Source organism: Leptodactylus fuscus, chromosome 6 (genome assembly GCF_031893055.1).
Source record: "Leptodactylus fuscus isolate aLepFus1 chromosome 6, aLepFus1.hap2, whole genome shotgun sequence".
NCBI lineage: Eukaryota > Metazoa > Chordata > Amphibia > Anura > Leptodactylidae > Leptodactylus > Leptodactylus fuscus.
The window spans coordinates 127,167,759-127,190,392 of NC_134270.1; the positions used below are offsets into that span (position 1 = coordinate 127,167,759).

The 22,634-nt window shown below is 43.6% G+C and overlaps 1 protein-coding gene across 1 annotated transcript; it reads right to left on the minus strand.

Moving 5' to 3' along the window:
- Positions 1 to 282: 282 nt before the first annotated feature.
- LOC142209398 (14-3-3 protein beta/alpha-1) lies at positions 283 to 20,724 on the minus strand. Its single transcript, XM_075278388.1, has 6 exons — positions 20,563 to 20,724; positions 11,731 to 12,032; positions 7,320 to 7,443; positions 6,042 to 6,205; positions 4,893 to 4,988; positions 283 to 2,769 (listed from the first exon to the last, which is right to left on the minus strand). Exons 2-6 carry the CDS (start codon positions 12,022 to 12,024, stop codon positions 2,713 to 2,715), a joined length of 735 nt encoding a protein of 244 aa, XP_075134489.1. The 5' UTR covers positions 12,025 to 12,032; positions 20,563 to 20,724; the 3' UTR covers positions 283 to 2,712.
- Between the last annotated feature and the right edge of the window lie 1,910 nt (positions 20,725 to 22,634).

Consider the following 22,634-nt stretch of genomic DNA (forward strand, 5'->3'; position numbering starts at 1 on the left):
CAACAAAATCTGCAATTAAAAAAAAGCTGCATTTCTGCAACATGGGGCCTTAGCCTAAAAGAGAATCAATGACATATCATCTGCCACCCTAAGCAATGCACCTGTCAGATGATATGTCATTGGGTTTTTGGGACAAAACTGGCAATCTAACCTCTTTAAGACTGACAATATTCTATTCTGGACAGCCCCTTTAATAACTCCTTCCTATTGTGGTGAACATGCAGCATGTTCATTACTCCTGTAAGATCACTACCACAAAGTGAATACAACAGGACACGTGGGTAACATGGATTATTTATTTTTCTTGAATTGTTACATGTTCCCGATTATTCTGTGTAGGGTGAAACTAGAACTGTTGAAAATACATACACAAATTTGAGTACATCAATAGCCATTTTTTTTTTTTATTTTTTTTTTTTTTTTGCGCTAGACTAAATTTTTCACAACCACGTGTGTGCTAGGTAATCAAACCAACACAGAAGCAAACCTTAGGCAGAATACTGGTCAGTAAAAACAAAGCCAAAACAATAATAATAAAAAAATAAAGAGCTACCAGATATACAGACAGGCTCAGTTCCACATTCACTACTGCATTTATAAAGCGCAAGTATTAACTGTACGTCTTGTTCGGAGACTGAAAGATCAGTGCATGGATTTTTGCCGTGAAGCAGACAGACGGACAGACACTGGAGAAAAAGATACAGCAAGGTGGAATGTAAAAAGTCGGAATGATGCTGTGACAGCCTGAACAGTGACTAACTAAATACAGTACTCTGCGCGGCAATACGATTTAACAACCGATGTCATAGATATACGTCTTACTGCATAAATGCCTAGAATATTGGTGATGAATAACTTAGACTGTAAAGACTCCCAAATCAGGTGATTCTAACATAAAATGTGGGGTGTGAAAACATCTCAAACTGGGCCATGCATTGAAGAGACTCTACTAAAGAGGTTCAGGTCCTTTGTAATAAAAATCTGATTAATAAGGCAGTAAAAGAAAAAGAAAGTGTGCTTTACTAATGCCAAACCTCTTTGCTGCTTCCCTGTCCTCAGCGTAGTAAAAACTGGTTGCTAGTTGCTTTGAGTCTCTAGCAATGGGCCTCAGATTGGAACTGCGCTGACACTACAGCAAGATCAAAAGAGCCTTGTAGGAACCAGACCAGGTCATTCCTATCAGAGGTCTGTAAGACACCTATAATGCAGCTACTTTTAGCATCTGCATTACAGCAGCAACACTTGCACCTCTGAGGTATAACGGAGATTGCTAACAACGTTTTAAGATGTTTGACTGACTTAAGTTTGTTTCAACCAACTCCCTCATACACTGCATGCTTGGCTAATATGCTGTCATAGGAATCTCCCACAGAGCAAAAGGTTTGAGCAGTTGGGGGAAAATCAGGAGGGACCCCTCATACAAGTTAGGTGGCCGGGTGAACCTTTTGAAATTGGGGGGTTCAGGTGATGCACTTCTAAGATGTATAGCCAGCTTTAGATCACCAGGTTGATCTAAAAGGAAGGATGCAATGTAAATGGCACAAAATAAAAGACCGTGTACTTACATGTACCACACGCAACTGCTGCTGCCAATCCTTGACCTCAGTGGTGTCCCACCGAAACTGCAGTTACATATGGCACAGCAGGGAGCATGGAAGCTGCAGAACTGAACACGCGGGTACTTTGTCTTTATTATTTTGTCCCATAAACCGCTTCAGCAAATTTTTCCTGATCCTACAACTCGGGCTGCGTTATTTATCAGATTTTGATACGTTTAATAAGAGGATCTCTTTACAAATTTATATGAGAAGGGATGAAGAAAATGAGAACAAGAAACCACCAGGAGTTCTGAGCAGAACAATGGGCTGCATTAACTAAAAGAAACAATATGTAAACGGTGAAAATACTATGGCAAGGAAGAAAGAAAATGACCAGATTTCTAAGATACTCCACAACAGAAATAACGGGAAGACCTTTACACATGCTATTTCTTCCTTTTAGAATCTGGCTACAAGCAACGTTACCAATGTAGTTTTACTTTACAGTATATTCTGTTTGAGCCCCTGATGTAATAATTTGTCATTTTTCCTTTAACACATAGTGGCCAAAGAAAAAAAAAGTGTGCATCATACTAATAGAAAAACTCAACATGACTAAATATCCAGGAAAACCCCCCAGAACACCTTGATTATTATATCCAGGCTTATAAATTAAGTTCCATATGTTATATTTAACTCAATCAGAATAGATCATTGATACAGGAACAAAACACCATGTGATGAACCCAATTCACCCCGGGGTTACAGTATGGTCACCAACATCCTGTAAAACAGGTACAGCAGAATTGTACTTCGACTTTTTGTCCTAAAATAGGTTCTAATGTTGAAAGAGAGGTGGTGGGTGGGGGAAGAAAATCCTTTGAATGTTACTAGCAAAACCCCTTTATCACAGTGTTCAGTTAAAAAAAGACATAATTACATATTTAAATCATATATATGATATACAGGTACAAATATATCATATATACAGAAGTATTAGAATGTATTTGTCCGGTAAAACACCTGAAAATTTTCCTTAAATCCACAAATTATTCTGCTACACGGAGGTTGTGAAAGTCGATGTACTATTCTATTTACTGGTCGCACGAGGGGAGTATACAATACAGAGTGATAGTGGAAAAAAAAAAAAAAAAAATTGGATGCGTGGCAGTTGTTAGTTGTCTCCCTCTCCGTCGTTGGGCTCCTCGCTCTGGTTTTCTGAAGTCCATAGCTGCAAAATAAACCACATATTAGCGTTTGCTGGAATGGTGTGACATAAATTAACTACTAAGATCACATCTGTCCTCCCCAGCCTATAAATGTTGTGTAGATAAACCATGTAAGGATAAGGCCCCACGTCGCGAGCCACAGCTGTGAAAGAGACCTCAGCGGAAATGCATTGCGTTTCTGCAGTGTTTTCCTCTGCAAGCTTCTCTCTTCTATTATACCCATTTAGAAAATCCCAGCATTTCCATAAGTATAAATTGCCATGCTGCGATTTACAAAAACGCAAGTGTTTTTGATATTGCTGCATTTACGCAATTTTTTTTTTTAGCCAAATCCCTGCGTTTTCATAACATAGGGCCTTGGCACCCCCAATCCCCTGCATCTTTACAGTGTTCTGTACACAATAATACTGTACACAAAGTGGTAGGGCAGGACACTGTAGCATTTTTCTTTACGGGACAAAATTTCAATACTCTGCTCCTCCTGCTCTAGAACATTCTGCTTGTAGACTGGACTCTTTTCACAAGAACATTACAATAATGCAAAAACCAATACTAGAACTGGCTACTACTTGATCCTTGTGTTTTATACCTTGGTTCTCATTAAGACAAAACCTACCACTATTTTCTTTGAACTGCTCAACAATACGCTGCAATTTATTAAAATCCTGTCAATCATAGAGATTAGACATTAGTTGTGTGAATATTGTATATGTGAATCTGAAAGAGCTTTTCTACAACCAAGAACGATCAAACTTAAAGGGAAACAGTCAGGACGATTTGGGTCACTAAACACCCACAGGTCCTTATGGAACAGGGGTTTAGTGTCCCACATAAGCAGCTGCATTAAAATGTGTGATATGTACAACTCCAGCTTCACTGATGAACTGTGCAGGTACTGGAAGCACCAGAGGAATCAGTTGAGACTCATCTCTAGCCAGGTATAAAGCTTTTTATTCTTTAATGTGGCTGCAGATTGCATTACAACAGGGTTAATTGGGACACTAAGCCATGCTCCATAAGAATCTGAGGGTGGTTTAGGGTCCCCCATCTCCCTGACAGGTTCCCTTTAAGCAGGTCTCCTCTGTAGTCTGTGGTGTAAGTTCCCTTACAGTTTCCCAAAACAAGAAAAAAAAAAAAATATCTGCAAATACAGCTCCTGTGATAAGTGTTCCTATATTCCTGACCACTAAATCTGCCATGTTATTCTGCAATACAGCTCTGATCTTATGTTAGCACATTCGTCATTCAGGATTACAAAAAAAAAAATTGGAGATGAAAAATTTATATCAGCTAAACACCATTAACAATTTTCATAGAATTAAAGAGCTTTTCTAGGCAATTTTTTTTTTTAATATCTGTTAGTGCTATTAATGGGTTGATAACTGCACCCATACACCTTAAGCTGTGTTTTCAGTCATTTCTGTGTGTCTCCGGGAGCTTCTGGTATCTCCTGCATTTGTTTACATGGTTCACCTTCCTGCTATGTAACTTCCACACTAACCCCTCTCACCTTACCTCCCCCCTTCCTCTCTCCTTCACTCAAACCACCTCTCTAGCTATCCCACCCACTACTAGCCCTTTCCTACCTACTCATCCATCCCCATTATATACTTACCTTTCAGGCTTCTTCCTGTGGGGCAGCTCCTCCTTTACTGATTCTACAGGCGTGTGTTCTTCTTCAGCACTGCTCTAGAGCGATGATCCACCTCTACTACGCATGCATGGGAGCTGCACAGTAGAGATGGAATTTCGGCAGCAGCGCTGGGAGAAGAGCGGACACCTGCAGAATCAATAAAGAAGAAGGAACCATCCCGCAGAAGCCTGGTAGTTAAGTATGATGGGATGAATGAGGCAAAGGGAGTAGTAGTGACGTTCCGTTTCCAGAAATGGGGAAACGAATCGGCACCGGATAATCAGAAAATGTCCCTGGGGAGATATGGGCAAGTATACATATTTTTAAATTAATTATGTTATTTAGAAAGTAGGAGGGCGTTTAGATTAGTATAGGGATCTCCAGTTATCCCAGATAACCCCTTTAATATAAAACTCCTATGTATGATTAGCTTCATATAATGCATTACCCATATTTCAGAGCCACCTGGCAGGAAGTATGGATTATACTTACTGTAAGATTATCCCTTAGTAGCTGCATGATAAGAGTGCTGTCTTTATAGGACTCCTCGTTCAATGTGTCCAGTTCAGCTATCGCCTCATCAAATGCCTAGAAAAAAAATAGGAATCACAAGTTTGTATGGCAAACTGGTATGCATGTCTAAAGAGGGCAGCAATCAGCTACCCAGCAAAACATTTACCCCAGATATGACCAACCATATTCTTAAAAGGGGTTATGTCATAAAACATATTTATCCTGATCTGTAGGCGTCTGACCACCAAGTCCCCCACTAAAAAAAATGTGGGCATGCGCACATGCTGGCCGCGGCACACTCCAGATCACATCAATGGCAGCCAAATGCAGGAATTTTTCTCTCTCGAGCACACTCCGGGAAGTGGATGGAAGCAGGGATGCATCACCTCCTGCAGGACACGTCTACATACAGTCCAGCTGCATTCACAAAAATGAATAAAAACGCCTCTCTCCTCATCAATGGGAATTCCCTTTTTTTTTTTTTGTTAACCCAGATGATGATGAAGCTATAAAAGCCTTCTGTAAACACTGTCAATTGTCATTTCCAAACATTGCGTGAGAACTCAATCGTTTCTGATGCATTTGTTCCCAGGGAGAACAACGTTCCTTCCAAAGAGGTATGGCAGTGGTCTCTCTCCCCTCTCTTTATTCAGAACATAAGCCTAGTAAAGTGTGTACATGTGTACAGAGGAAGTTTGGATGACAGCTATCTTCTGTAGTGTGTATGGCCATCTTTACAGATACAATTGTACTGTCAATTATTGAATAAGGTCAGAAAATTGGGCCACATTTGCAAAGTAGATGTGACCTCCATTTTCATTACTGGTGGGCAACCCTGCTTATATCCTATCTATAATATAGGGGGTAAGTGTTATTAAGTGGCAAGAGCCCTTTAAAAGAATTGTCCAATACTGGATATTTGATTGTCAGCAATATCAGGTTGTGGAACGTGTGATGTCATCTATTCCGTCTATATACACATTATTCTTAACAGCTGACTGGTGGAGGTAATGGCAGTCAGAAACCCAGCGGTATAATACTGATGACCTGTGCAAGGATTAGTCATCATCCAGTCCCAAAGGTCCCCTTCAAACCACAAAGACATTAAACTACACTTAAGGTACTTACTGATTTTGCTAGACTGCAGGCTTTGTCTGGAGAGTTAAGAATTTCATAGTAGAAGACTGAGAAGTTTAGGGCCAATCCAAGTCGAATAGGATGTGTTGGTTGCATCTCACCCTTGCTAATGTCAAAAGCTTCCTGATAGGCTTGCTGAGAGTTGGCTACAGTACCTACAGAAGAGAGAAATGATGTATTAGTCTGTACAATGCATGGCTTGCTACATGCAATGGCTATGCCACACTTGAGTCTCACATTACTACTTATACTAAGATTTCCTTTCAATATTCTACATTCTGTGCAAATGATCAACTCTGAACATAAGTGATTAATACCTAAAGATAGTCAATTATATGAGAAATGTAAAAATGGATCCAGATGTTTAAATCTTTTGACCCAAGTCTCAGGTTTTCCACAATCTACCCATAAGCAGTTGCTCTCCTGTTTCTGCCAGAAGAAAAGGTTAAAGAGGACCTTTCACGTCCTCGGGCACATGCGGTGTAATATACCGCTAGAAAGCCGACAGTGCGCTGAATTCAGCTCTTCAGTGTCAGTCTGTCAGGAACTCCTCTACTCACAGTAGCGTTTATTGCACTGTACTGTGAGAAGAGGTCTTCCGTACCGCCCAGTGATGACGCTGAGCAGCGAGGAACACCTCCCCCTACTCCTGATAATACTTGTCCATAGACCAGTACTGGGGGGCGTTCCTCACTGCTCAGCATCATTGTTGGGTGGTAAGGAACGTTCCCTCTCACAGTACAGCGCAAGAGACGCTACTGGGAGGAGGGGAGTTCATGACAGACTGTCAAAAACACCCTTCTGACACTGAAGAGCTATGGTAACAGCACCGATAGCTCTTCAGCAGGGGCACAAAACGGGAAAGCCGAGTGTGCTGAATTTGGCGCACTATCGGCTTTCTAGCGGTGTATTACACTGCTTGTGCCCAAGGACGAGAAAGATTCTCTTTAAATAGATGCTACTTAATAGTATAGTCAATGGCTATCCAAGATAGCCGTTTACTAGAGAGTATACAGAAGAGAAAAAAGGACTAATAGGATCATGTATTTTCAGGCTTCCGTGAAGTAAGAGGCCATGTACCGAACCCCTTCCCTTTTTAAGGCATGACCGTAAAACCACCTGACAAAAACACTTTTTTTTGCCCTCAAGTCACCCCATGTCTCTAATTTCACTGGCTGAAAACATTTACCATATTTGTACCAGGAAAGATATTAAAAAAAAAGACTGACTGTTTTTAATTTTCAGTTACACTAAATTATAGAGGCTCACCTTGTTTCTGATCCCCACTGGCTACTTCTGAAAGGTACCGGTAATAATCCCCTTTCATTTTCAGATAGAAGACCTTGCTTTCTGCTGGTGATGCGCAGGCAATCAGATGCTTGTCCAGCAGGTTCTGCCAAAATAAACACTAAGTCAATAACCTGCTTATTTAATGTCCATCAGGCCTACTGCAACAAAAAGAGAATACAACAGATGTGTTAGGCACAACAAAATATGATGAGCTGCAGTACCACTATAACACCAGAAGGTGGCATTGCAGTTACCAGGCAGTGAAGGTCACACAGCTGGGAAATGGCTGCGGAGCGCACACAATGCAGGTGTTACAGGATTTTTTTTTAATTTTTATCACCATCCCTTTCTTTCAGAAAATTAAATATAAAAGATTCAGTGTCAGTTTTCCGTGATCTAGAAGCATTACAAATTGCGTCTTCTGTATCTCACTGCACAAAATGTCTGCCTTAGGCAACTTGCACATGGCTCCAGCACACAGTCTGTACAGAGCCCACATGCCATAGTACACTGGACGATGTAGAACTTCTAGAGGAGTAATGTATAGAAATGAAGAAACTGTGCAGCCTGAAAACCTATAAAGCTTCCAAACCGTACAGAGCACTCTACTTCTGTGTATGGGGCCATAATAAATAATGGTTCAGTACTGGCCATAAGCACAAGACTAGCACATGGTCACGTGCATGCAGCCTTAAAGAGGTTGTCCAGGCAAATAATTAAGCCAGGCGAGGTGAGAAAAACCCCACTCACCTGTTCCAGGTGCTCTGGCGTCCTCCAAGTGCTCGGTCCAGCAGCTTGGCTGTCTTCTTGCCAGGTGTGACATCCCGGGTTCCCTTCCGATGAGGCCAATAAGTGGTCTAATGAAGGAAACCGGGGATGACCCAGGTAATGACCTCCCTGCTTCCATTCCTGAGGCTGCTGAGCCCATTGAATGGCCTCAGTGGTCACTTCAGCCGGAAGACAACAGCGGACCTGCAGGATCGGAACGCGTGGGAAGGTACCAGAGCATTGTGGAAAGGAGAATATGATTTCTTATTTTTATTTCAATGCTCCCGGCATATTTAAATAATGTAGATGTCCATTTTTGCCTGGACAACCCCTTCAAGCATATGCAATATCCTCCCACATACACCCAAGAAAAAGGGATAGAGCCCTTTAGGATTAGACTAAGGTGGAAAGGGTAGAAACAAAAGGTCAAATGATCAGCAGAGGTCAATCAGATATTGCATGTAGGAGTTAGATACATGTAGCTAGATGCTCATGAAGACTGAGAAAACTAGTTCTATCGTAAGGCCAAATGCAACCAATAGAAGACAAAATGCTATTTAAAGATGCAGAGCACAACTATTTCTATAGCAACCAAAATAAGCACAGATGTGCAGAAGTATTCTTACATTACATCAAGACCCACAGGATATTTATCCTTGTAACAAACTTCTGACATGTGGTAGTGCCAAGTCAGAAGTTTTGCTCAATGGAGGGCCGGGTACAGAGACCGCCCCTGATTGCTAAAATAAAGGAGCAGAAGCTCTCAGCTGAATGCTGTGCCCTATAGTTTGTGTTTGGCTCTTTTTGGGGTGTACGGTGTATAAATTCACAGAAAGCTTACAGGCCGTATACAAGTAATAACATAAAATTTTACAAGTGTTAATATGGAAGAAGGAAAAAAGAAAAAAAAAAAAAAAAAAAAAAAAAGGTATTCCCGTGAGATATGGATAGGTACAGAAGTCTGATCTTCCAGGTGGGACGCCATCTTTAAAACATCTTCTCCCTCTACACAACTTCCTATGGTTTCACCACCCACTAATCTACTTAAACCAGACAATTCAATTTAAGTATGTGGTCTTACCATAGCACCACGCCGACTTTCTTGGGGTTATGTTTGACTCAGACCTTTCTTTCACCCCCTACACAATCACTTGCACACCAACAATCTATCCTCTGACTTCTACGACAGAAACCTGAAATACCCTTATTTTTACCCATTTTAATCTTGATTACTATAAACTCCCTATATATAGGTCTTTCACTTGCTAAATGTTCCCTTTGTGTTACCCAAATGATTGGACCATTGTACAAGCACTTGACTCTTTCCTCATAGATTGTAAGCTCTTGTGAGCAGGGTCCTCATTCCTACCATTTGAATTGATGACTCATTTCTTACTTTGTAATGTCAGATTTTGTCTGTACACGGAGCCAATGATCTGTGAAGTGCAGCTGAATATACACTCACCGGCCACTTTATTAGGTACACCTGTCCAACTGCTCGTTAACATTTAATTTCTAATCAGCCAATCACATGGCGGCAACTCAGTGCATTTAGGCATGTAGACATGGTCAAGACAGTCTCCTGCAGTTCAAACCGAGCATCAGTATGGGGAAGAAAGGTGATTTGAGTGCCTTTGAACGTGGCATGGTTGTTGGTGCCAGAAGGGCTGGTCTGAGTATTTCAGAAACTGCTGATCTACTGGGATTTTCACGCACAACCATCTCTAGGGTTTACAGAGAATGGTCCGAAAAAGAAAAAACATCCAGTGAGCGGCAGTTCTGTGGGCGGAAATGCGTTGTTGATACCAAAGGTCAGAGGAGAATGGCCAGACTGGTTCGAGCTGATAGAAAGGCAACAGTGACTCAAATAGCCACCCGTTACATCCAAGGTAGCCAGAAGAGCATCTCTGAACGCACAGTACGTCGAACTTTGAGGCAGATGGGCTACAGCAGCAGAAGACCACACCGGGTGCCACTCCTTTCAGCTAAGAACAGGAAACTGAGGCTACAATTTGCACAAGCTCATCGAAATTGGACAATTGAAGATTGGAAAAACGTTGCCTGGTCTGATGAGTCTCGATTTCTGCTGCGACATTCGGATGGTAGGGTCAGAATTTGGCGTCAACAACATGAAAGCATGGATCCATCCTGCCTTGTATCAACGGTTCAGGCTGGTGGTGGTGGTGTCATGGTGTGGGGAATATTTTCTTGGCACTCTTTGGGCCCCTTGGTACCAATTGAGCATCGTTGCAACGCCAAAGCCTACCTGAGTATTGTTGCTGACCATGTCCATCCCTTTATGACCACAATGTACCCAACATCTGATGGCTACTTTCAGCAGGATAATGCGCCATGTCATAAAGCTGGAATCATCTCAGACTGGTTTCTTGAACATGACAATGAGTTCACTGTACTCCAATGGCCTCCACAGTCACCAGATCTCAATCCAATAGAGCATCTTTGGGATGTGGTGGAACGGGAGATTCGCATCATGGATGTGCAGCCGACAAATCTGCGGCAACTGTGTGATGCCATCATGTCAATATGGACCAAAATCTCTGAGGAATCCTTCCAGCACCTTGTTGTATCTATGCCACGAAGAATTGAGGCAGTTCTGAAGGCAAAAGGGGGTCCAACCCGTTACTAGCATGGTGTACCTAATAAAGTGGCCGGTGAGTGTATATACAGTGTGCAGTGCCATGGGAGCCAATACCATGATGCAGCTCCCATTTGACCCAGCAGTCACATGATCGCTAGGGATGAAGGGAACTTCGAGAACTGCTGGGTCCTAGAAAATCCAGATCAGCTCTGGAGTACAACATAAGAGGCCGTATTGCTCCGGTAACTGAGCCTGTATGCATCAGTCCCAGTTACAGGAGAAATGTTATAATATAAAGTTAACATGCCCCTAACAATAATGTGACATTCAGCCTTTTAAGACCAGTTGTTCTTAAAGAAAGTCTGTGACAAGAAGTTTCTATATCAAACCACAGAGCATTTAGAAAACATTATGCTGAACATAATAGATGCAGCGTTTCCTTTGAAAGGCCAGGTAAAGAGTAGGCAAATATGACTCAATAGGGTACAATAAGGGAGGCCCCAAGTTGTGTCATAGTTTAGGACAGGCAGAGAATGTCAATGACATGATTAAGTTTACAGGGGCCTGGAGATGAAGTCTTTGGATTGCTCTGACATGCCCCCGTTGCACTTGAGCCTCACCTGCAAATTTATAAAAAATAGTCCAATAGGTTCATCATTTGGACTATCATAAGGTATGATAGTGGTTCACATTATGTCCCCTACGATGCACTGGGGCTGGATTCATAGTTTCCAAATGACAGACTCCCTTTAAGAGATGTAAGCCGCAGCTAGTGGTGTATAGCAACAGTTTACTTCCCTCTCCCTATTCTGCCAAGCGGGCATGTACATGGGAGGCAGTATTGGCCATTTCCCATAAACACAGCATATAAGGTTACTCTGTTACCACAACTGCATCCGTTTGATTTCTCCAACCTCTCAAATATGAAAGTTAACCTTGTGTGCCCGCTCAGCACTTTCTATAATATCTTCATTTATCAAATAAACAAATAAGACACATTAATGTCATAGGTGTGCACATTACCAAAACATCTGTGCAGATGTCTTTCAGCTCTGCCTCAATCTTCTCACGGTATTCTCGTGCCATCTGCTGCTTCTTCTCACTGCCCTCGGTCTTAGTCTCGATGCTGGAGATGACACGCCAAGAGGATCGGCGAGCACCTACAACGTTTTTGTAGGCGACAGAGAGCAGATTCCTCTCCTCATTGGAGAGATTGCCTCCCTGCTCAGTCACAGTTTTCATGGCAGCAGCCATGTCGTCATAGCGCTCGGCTTGTTCAGCCAGTTTGGCCTTCTGTACCAGTTCACACTTGTCCATGACGAAATCTATTGGAAACAAAAATGTTTTTTTTTTTATATTTTTTTTTTTAAGTGCATGTTATAGGAGACTATAAATCTTCGAAAAATACTGAAAACCCAAATTGGCAAAACGTGAATATAGACTAAGGCATACACCATGCCCTATTGCAATTTTGTGTTACAAGGCCATAAGTTAGGGGGTGTTCACACTGCCACTGCTGTCTGCTGAAACTGGACAGCAGATGGCTTGCGAGCGGTCGGCTTTAAAACCCAATCATTTGAATGGGTTTTAAAAGGTGACCGCCTGTGAGCGTTTTCAGCCTCTCCGCCTGGAAACAGTTTTTTTTTTTTTCCAGCGGACTCAAAGTTCTGCAAGCCGTCTGCTGTCCGGGCTCCACGGGGTTTACAGCGGACAGCAGCGGCAGTGTGAACACCCCCTTAGGAATAAGTTTGACAGTGGTCAGAAATCCAAACTTTTTGGATTTTAGCATGCTCACATCCACTATCATTAAATACGATTTAGCAGACGTTGTAATATTATCTAGCCACAAGTTCATGCTTGAAACAATACAGAAAAACATTTTTTTTTTTTACCCTCCAACTTTGACAACAGGTGATATAAAACTTAAACACAAGTCAAACTTCCACTATGTTTAAGTGAAACAGTTTGGATTCCAGTGCCCAGTTGGAAGGTTAAGCAGCTGCATTCTGGCTTCTAACCACTAGGGGCAGCAGTAGCACTAGATAAGACATAGGATTCACCTGACTAGGGATGCTGCTACTGAAGCTCTATATTATTCACTTATCTAGAGTTACAATGGCTATTCTATTCTTTACAAGTGTATGCAAGTGTATTACATTGAAAAATATTTGCCATAACCAAAATAATACAGTACAAGGCTTCTTGCATCCATTGTCAGTCCTAGTCTTGTCCATTTCGTTGCACAATGTAAATGGGTCCACGGACATTATCCATGACAAATGTAACCTACGGCTAAAGCCCCATGCTGAAAACATGCAGCATCTCTCTGCAGAAAATGAACAGTGTGTTTTATGGTACCAGCAAAATCAATGAGATTTCATTAACCACAACCTCACACTGCATGATAAAAAAAAGCTGCAGAAAAGCTGCATGTTCAAAAATGCAGTGTGTTCATTTCAGCTGCACGTTCTGTGACACGCATTCCCGTAGATATAACATCCAGATACTGCATATCCTATTGGGAGTCAAAAATTTCAGGCAACATTATTTTGGACTGCTAAAAGAGTGGACACTAGAGATGAGCGAGTAGTATTCCATCAAATACCTCCCCTGCATAGATATTGGTGTAAAAAAAAAAAAAAGGGCCAGGGAAGGTGGGAGGGGCATTGCATTTTTACTGCGTTTACCGCATGGTATTCGACTGAGTACACCAATATCTATGCAAGGGAGGTATTCGATCGAATACTACTCGCTCATCTCTAGTGGACACCACAATGTAATCCAGATATGCCCCATTAAAGGGAGTCAGTACCTTGTAGAGAAGATTCTAGTTTCCAAATACAGTATACCTGTTATTCAGCTTTGGAGCCCCATTTTCACCTCATTTTTCTTTTTCCGCTTCTACGACTAAATTAACAATGATATGAACACAGCCCTGGCACTAAGGTTGCCTATTAGGATTCCTAATGAATATTTTTTGCCATGCGAGTCTGCTAGGTAGTGTTCAAACATTCGGCCATTGCCTAGTAACAGGTGGTGACTAGTCAGCCAAGAACTAAGGAGACCAGGTGTTGTCACCCATGGGTCTACATAGCTGCCAGTGACATGAACTAATGGCTGTCCACAAGGACTAACACCTTCAAGATTTCCTTAGGAAAACTGTCCACATTGTTTCAAGTTCATAGGTTACCGACCCAGACTTCAAAACAAAACAATTATTAGGGAGCGTTCACACTACTGTCATTGTCCGACAGGTAGTGTCCGCTGCTAATGTCCATTCAAAATCTTGCACGGACATTAGCAGCAGACACTACCTGTGTCCGTGACCTTTTTCATTAATTTAAATGGCGATCGGGTGCGTTGTTTTACACTCCGTGTCTGTCCTTAAGTGTCCGTTCCTACAGATGTCCGACTTTTCAAGCAGACAGAAAAAAAAACGTAGAAAAAACATCTAAGGGGGCGTTCACACTACAGTCGGTGTCTGACATGTAGTGTCCGCTCAAAATCTGTCACGGACATTAGGAGCGGACACTAGCTGTGTCCGTGACACCTGTCATTCATCTCAATGGGCATCGGGTGCGTTCTTTTGCACTCCGTGCCCGTCCTTCCCTGTCCGCAAGTGAAGATGTCCGACTTCTCAAGCGGACAGAAGAACCCTGCATGCACAATACCGTAGTCCAGGGAAAATGGAACGGATGACATCCATGTTTTTCACGGACCCTAGAATTTTTTCTTTTCCTCTATCGGAATGTCTGTGTAGAATGGGAGGAAACCTACACAAACACAGGGAGAACATACAAACTCCTTGCAGATGTTGTTCCTGGCGGGATTTGAACCTAGGACTGCAGCGCTGCAAGGCTGCAGTGCTAACCACTGAGCCACTGTGTTGCCCCCGGACCCTATAGTTTTAATGGATAATGCCAAGCTGCAAAACAAACAGAATTCGGACAAGTTCCATATTTTGCCTGTCTTTTGACCTCCTCACACATCTGCATAAATTTTGGAATCTGGAAGATGGTAGGGTTTCGGCTCCATAACAGATTCTGTACACTGAAATGTAAGGACTAAACACATTGGATTGACTTCTCACATGAGACAAGATTTCTGATTAAGGTTAGAGGACGACATGTACTTGTGTAGTTACAGTACGTGTGTGGATTTGTGCTGTGTGGATGAAATGTAATTAGCCGTCCGGCCCTGAGAGGATTTACGGGTGACATGCAGACAATTACCAGTCATCTGACCACAGCTCCGCACCATCCGCAGTGCACCGACACATAGGGGATGACAGACGGCAAACTGACTCTGAGTCACTAGTGACAAGCTGGGGTATACTTAAGCTAACGGGAACATTGGTAAGGGCAACTAATATTAAAAAGCTATGAACACCAGTTACATAGAGGTATGGAAATATAACAGATGTGTAAAATACAATGGTAGTACCAATGAATGTCATTGCAGTCTCCCAGGATCCTCAACCCCTTTGGGTTCACAGGAAACAATGTATTACAGAAAAACGTGCAGAAGATAAAATGGAGAAGTTGAAATGTGCATCTACGGCTTCATGCAGACAACCAAGTGTGCTATAAGAGTTGAAGCAGACTGTCTTCCTCATCCATTTGCCCGTTCAGACAGATCCAAATAGCTCTGCTCTAAAAATATCAGCATGGAGGTCTGGAAGACAGTGGGATAGCACACTTGGTTGTGTCCATGAAGCCTTAAGAGCTTGTATGAGATTAGCAAATGCACGTTCGCTTTAAGTCCTCAAAATCCGTGCCATTGTGTGGTGTCCAGTATGGCAGCCATATTCATCTTGTGAATAAACAGCCCTTATGGGGCATATGAACACAAGTTTTCTTAAAGGGGCTCTATCAGCAAAATCATGCTGATAGAGCCCCACATATGAAAAAGCTTTAAAAAGGCTATTCAGGCACCGTAAATATTATATTAAACTACCCCCCCGTTTTAAAATAATAGCCTAAAAAAGAATGTGATCTACTTACGTATCGTGAACGCTGGGCGGGAATTCAGGGTGCGCCGTCTTCTTCATCCACGCCTCCTCTTCCTCCGATGTCCTCGGGTCCAGTCTTCCTCCGGCGCTCGCGAACTGACATTGCTTAAAAAAAATGGCCTGGGTCATGCGCAGTAGCATGCTGCTTCTACTACGGCTACTGCGCAGGCGCCCAGGCCATTTTTTTTAAGCGATGTCAGTTCGTGAATGCTGGAGGAGGACTGGACCCGAGGACATCGGAGGAAGAGGAGGCGCGGAGGAAGAAGACGGCGCACCCTGAATGCCCGTCCATCGTGCACAATGCGCAAGTAGATCACATTCTGTTTTAGGGTTTTATTTTAAAACGGGGGGGTAGTTTAATATAACTTTTACGGTGCCTGAATAGCCTTTTTAAAGCCTTTTCATATGTGGGGCTCTACCAGCATGATTTTGCTGATAGAGCCTCTTTAATGTTACAACCCATTTACCTGCCTTAAGATCACAACATTTATGGCCTACAGGATCACACCAGATTTTAGGAGTTTTCAGCCTTTGCATATGGGGAAATATAGTCTGTATATCGGCCAGATTTCCAACACAAAACTCAGTCCAGAGTCATCGATGTTATGTGTCCCTGCCTCACCACGTCTATACTGTCCCATACTATAAGTTGCTCATTACCTGACTTATATAGTACAGGTTGTGACAGCTAACCAGTCAGTACTGTAAACTACTGTGAGCTTGCTCCAATATCAGCTATATAATATAGCCATCCTTCAGTCAGTGACAGAGGCAGACCTCATGCAAGTACTGCCATCTGTGTCCCATTCAAGTCTACAGGACTACCTCTGCAGTACTAACTACAGACACTGGGAAATCAGTTGGTTTGCAGGGGTCCCAATAAGTCAAATCTTCAATCTAAAATCTATGTCCTATTCTATGAAAAGTTGGATAACACCTTTAAAGGGGCTCTATCATTGGGAAAAGTAATTTTTAACTAAGCACATCCTTGCATAGCCTTTAGAAAGGCTTCTCCACACATACCTTTTGTATGTAAATCCCCTCAGTGAACCCGCATTTATTCATATGCTAATTAGTCAGCACAAGCCCCGGAAGTCTCAGTGAGCGCTGTGTGAGAGAGCAGGGAAGTCGTCATCATCATCAGGAGCCTTCCCTGCTCTCACACACACATAGCAGACGGTGCTTGTTGAGACTTCCGCTGCTCGTTGCTGGCTAATTAGCATATAAATAAAAGCAGGCTCATTCAAAGACTACTGAGGGGATTAACACACAAAAGGGATGTGTGGAATAGCCCTTCTAAAAGCTATTCAAGTATGTGTCTAGTTAAAAATGAGTTTTGCCAATGATAGAAATCCCTTAAAGAGGACCTTTCATGTACTCTTGCACGTTCGGTTTTATATACCGCTAGAAAGCCGACAGTGCTCTAAATTCAGCGCACTGTTGGCTTTCCCGTTATGTGCGCGGGGGCTGGAGATATCGGTACCGTTCGTTTTAGCACCGATACCTCCCTATTGTCAGAAGGGTGGTGCTGAGTCTAGCCGGGCTGTGAGGAACGCCCCTCCTGATAGTACCTCTAACATGGCCCTGTACTGTCAGAGGGGGTGTTGCTTACAGCCCAGGAATGACGCTGAACTGTGAGAAACGCCCCCTAGTACAAGTCAGGGAGGAGTACAGTCAGGAGGAGCGTTCTTCCAGCCCAACTAGACTGGCAGGACCGCCCTTCTGACAGAAGATCAGATCTGCAGAGATCGCTGCAGAAACCAATGGCACCAATACCTGCACATAACAGGAAAGCCAACAGTGCAACATGAAAGGTCCTCTTTGAGGCAGAGGCCCCACATTGCAGAAATGCAGCTTATTTTGTTACAGATTTTGCTGCATTTTTTTGAGCCAAAGCCAAGAATGGCTGTGAAAGGAATGGGAAATTTATAGCAAGTTCTTATCCTTCTCCTTTATGTTCAATCCACTCCTGGATTTGCCTAAAAAAAAAAAAAAAAAAAAAAAAAAAATAGTGGTGCCTTAGCCTAAAGGAGGAGTTTTCCCAGATAAAAATATTGATAAGCCATCAATACCAGATTGGTGAGAGTCCGACTCCCCGACTGATCAGTAATTCTCAGGTTTGGTTCATACCTGCGCACCAGTTTCCGTTCAGAGGGTCTACTAGGGGACCCTCTGATTGGAAACCTAATTCGCATAAAAAAGCGGTTATCTTAGGAAACCCATGGACCCCATAAAATATAATGGGGTCCACATGGTTTCGGCAAAAAATGCGGAGAGGCGAACGGAATGCCCATACCGAGACTGGATGCAGATGTGAACCGAGCCTCAGCTGCACAGAGAATGAAGCAGGAAGCAGACAGTTATGTTCTCCGTGTAGTGGTTGGACCTGGTACTGCAGATCAGATCCCATTCATTTGAATAGGGCCTAAGCTGCAGCAACTCAGTTTTGCAACCACACAGGGAACAGAGCTGTCTGATTCCTGTTCTATTTTATATTTATAAGTTGCTGTGAATAGCGGATTTATGGTGTGGCAGGTGTCAGTCCCCCACAGAACTGATATTACTTTGAAGCTTGAGGCAGTGACTTTTTTTTCAGACTCAAGTCCAGATCCCTGTTGCAAAAGTTTACATGACGGCTCCAAAGGACATGCGCATATATCAGAAAAAGTTTATCCAGTCCAAGGAATGTATTGCTAAGTCTTATTATTCTTTAGATAACACCTTTAAATATGATGCTGGAGATAGGAATACCTCTCTAAAGGGTTGCTCAATTTTTATTTTTAAGATTTAAATTGCTTCTGTCTGGGCCAATAACACGCACACACAAAAAAAATAATAATTACTCACCTCCTCCTGGCCAGCTTCTAGCTGCAACAGATCTGGTCTTTTATTTACAGGTCCCCAAGGACCAATGGCAGAGACGTCTCATTCGTGCCAGGTGGCTGCTGCAGCCAATCACAGCCCTAGCAGCGACTTCAGAAATGGCACCTCACAGTACTGTTTGTTTTTTTTTTGTTTATGCCATTGGTCTCAAACAGCTCTGATAGAATTATTTTTTTAAAAAAATTTTAACAACCCCTTTAACTTGAGAATGCCTTGAAGGGGTTTTCCAGGTCTGTGTATTCAGTAAGATTTGTTGGGACCCAACACCTGGACCCCACACAGATCATCTATTCGAGTAGCCTCTGGGTGCTGAAGATGCTAGTGGACAGGTGGTGCGTCCATTGCAGGGGTTCCAGTGAACTACAGCACCACTCTGGTTACTTGAATAGGTAGGGTGTTGCATGCTCCGCCCATCCACTAGCAGCTTCTGCCACCCAGAACCCTAGAACAGAGAATCTGGGAGTCATACTCACCTATTTCTGACAGTACTGACCGGACCCAAAGTCAGCAACTGCTGAAGCCAATGACTGGCCACAAGGATCATGTGAACCTCTCTACTTCTGGTCCGATTGGGATTGGAAGCAGAGAGAAGAATTAGATGGATAACAAATTGCCAGGTACAGGCACTAATGGGTTTTTTTTCATTTGTATACCAAACCTTGCACTTCTGCCTTTTGATGTTTTTTTGGGGAACCCATATCTATCACCCACTCAGTGGATCCATGTAAGATATGCTCAAAATTTTACAAAATACCAATGGAAGTGCATTTGTTTTGCACAGAATTCAGCGCCGGTGCCCAATAACTACACAGGGCAAAAGCCTAATGCCCGTACAGCAGATCGGAGTGGAGGGCCAAAACAGACATTTAAGGACTATCCAAAGGATAGGCCTTAAAATTCATAATCTTAAAAAACCCCATTAAGCAGATGACAGAATCATGAAGTGAACAAAGCCTAAAGTCTGGCATATTACTGGTGGAAGAATATCAGATTAGCTACTTCCTGGTCGAACACACTTTCATGCAAATTTACCTGGTGGGCCGTCCTTCAGTGAAATGTCAAGTGTGAACAAGAGCCACTATATTCAAACTATCTGTTAAAAATGAGACGTGTTGTCCTATTGTCCTAGACTACATAACAGGATGGGTTGTATCAAATGTATGAGTTTATCCCCTATAGATAACATGATCGGGGAAGGGGGGGGCTCCAACCTCTAAGAAAGGGGTGTTCCATTAATTGTTAATGGCAGAATGGCAGACACAGCCACATACAATAGTCTGCTCCGCTATCTCCAGAGCCCCCACAGAGAATGAAGTCTCCAGGGAGGGTTTCATTACTCCCTTCCTCTATTTATGATGACCCGCCGGTCTCTGGTTATGTGATTGGCGCCAGAACCGGCCCCCGAGGAGTAATCCCTCCCCTCTCACTATGTGCCTGTACATGCCAGGGCTGGCTCTACTATTATAGTTATCTAGTCTGCCCCACCTGGTAGAGGAAGAAGATGGCTGCATACACTGGTTGTAGTTCTACCCTCAGACTATACTGACAGATCCCCTATAAAGCAGGGTCACACACACTGCAAGAATAAAGAGGTTTTTTTAAAAAAAAAAAAAAAATTCAAAGCTCAGCCTATCCTATTGGCCGCCTGGACTTATACCACTGGGGTCCATACACGTCAGATAGCAGACACATAAATCCCCCTACATATAGCACAGCGCTGTACATGTGCTATATGGCGACGGCGCGGCTGACAGGACAGAGGATGACGTGACAATGACAGGGCGGACGGCTAGGAGTGACAGCTGATGGCTGGGCATCGGATGGAGACTCTGTGGGGCGCAGCAGGCCGCTATCATCCCCGCCCTTGTATGAAGCGACTCCCCGACAGCCCTAACTGAGCTAACCGGAAGCCCGTGCCTCGCCCACCCCTCCTCCTCGCTGTAAATCCCCAGCCCCCGCACCTGAGAACCGCTGTCCGGTGATAACGTGCTGATAGAGATCCGAGCGAGCTCAGCTTCCTTACTGTCCCCTCTGCAGACTCAATGCCGTTCTACTTCCGTTCTGGCCGCCACTTCCGCTTCCTACAAGCCCCTCCCCTCTGATCACCCGCCTCTCAACGCGGGACCAGCGGCTGCCGGGAGAAGGGGGGGTGGGGGTGAGCTCAGTGTCACCATAGGAACCGCGATGACGTCAGAGGGTGCAGCAGTGCGGGAGAGGGGAGGAAGCTAGTCTGGGCGGGAAGGCTGAGAGTGCTGGATAATGGCGCCTAGTGTCAGCCTCAGCTACAATCCCCCTCTGTCAGTGTGACCCTTCACATCAAGAACTGCTTTTCATTTCTTCTAGTAATATTATTGAGATATATTTCAGCAGTCACCTCAGAGTTGTAAAACATTTCACACAGCAATCCATTTTACTGAGTCATACACATGACATCACCATTTTGTCATAAATGTCTTCACATGGCCTCTAGCTTTGCCAGGGTGGGTCCATGTACAAGGTAACGCTCTACGTTTGTTCATTAGGGTAACCTCCAAAAAACGGAAAGGTATCAAGAAAACCGTTCATCGACTGTATATCGCTGCTGTATTTGGAACGTATATATTAAGGGTGTGTTCACATGATGCACCTGTACTATGGTGTACTGTACATCATGGTGGTGGCACTCTGTAATAAAGTAGAATCCCTGACACATGACACCATATTGGAAGCTGCACCACACAAGGACTTCAGTGGCCCCGAGCTGCTGTATTTTCATAGCATTGTAGACGTATAGGCTAATTATACCTCTCCTATAGGCAACCGTAACCCACCTGGTCTGACATGGACACAGAAGGAATACCTCCCAACTTTTGAAAAGTAGAAAGTGGGACAAAATGTGCGGCGTGCTGCGGCAAATTTGGCTCCGCCCGTTTTTATGTTGACTCCGCCCATTCTCATTCATTTTTCATATGCTCCCACACAGTATAATCCTCCTACAGTCACCCGTAAATTATGTCCCCCCTCCATCTCTTCCCCAGTTTCATATACACCTTTCATCTGCCCCTAGTTTCATGTCCCCCTTCCATCTCTGCCCCCAGATTCATGTCCCCCCCTCCATCCCTGTCCCCAGCTTCATATCTCCCCAGTTTCATGCCGTTCCCCCCCCCTGCATCTGCCCACAGTTTCATGTCCCCCCGTCTCTGCCCCAGTGTCATACCGCTCCCCCTCCCTTCATTTGCCCCAGTGTCATGCTGTCCCCCCCTTTATTTGCCCCAGTGTCATGCTGTTCCCCCCCCCCCCCCCTTCATTTGCCCCAGTGTCATGCCGTTCATCAGTTTTGGGACTGCACGTCTTTGCCGACAAAGGTAGGTACATATTAGGCACTGAAACGGCATATTTCTGGAGTTTTTAAGCAACCGCACATTCTTTCCTTGAAATTAAATTAATGCAACATTCAAGGGTTAAAAATGCTTGCAACGCCCCTTGGTAAATTCTTTGAGGGGTGTAGTTTACAAAGTCCCTTTTTGGAGTATTCCACTGTACTGGCACCTCCAGGGCTCTGTAAAGGTCAGTTCACATTGAGTTTGTTGGCAGCGGATTTTGACACGGAATCCGCCTCAAAAACCGCTGTTAAAATTGGCTCCCATTGACTTCAGTGGGAGCTGCTCGCTTCTATTTTCCGCTAGCTAGTAGCGGAAAAAGAAGCAAGATGACCCTTCTTGCCATGGATTCTGTGGCTGAACCAGCTGTGGTGTCTTCGGGGCGAGGCTCCCTATTAGGCCCAATCATTTGGGCGCTTAACCCGGAGCGGAATGCCGCACTGCACCGACATCCCGACACACGTAGTGTTCACACGCAGAAGGCAAATTCCGCCGTGTGAACATACTGTAAAAGAGACATATCGCCCAAAAAAACAGTCCTAAAGCTACACACCAGATCCAAAAACTGAGGATCTCCTTCCCTTTCTGAGCCCTACTGTGTGCCCAAACACTCCATTTTCATTTTGCACCAATGCACCTTTCATTTTAGAAAGCATTTCTGGGGTCAAAACGAT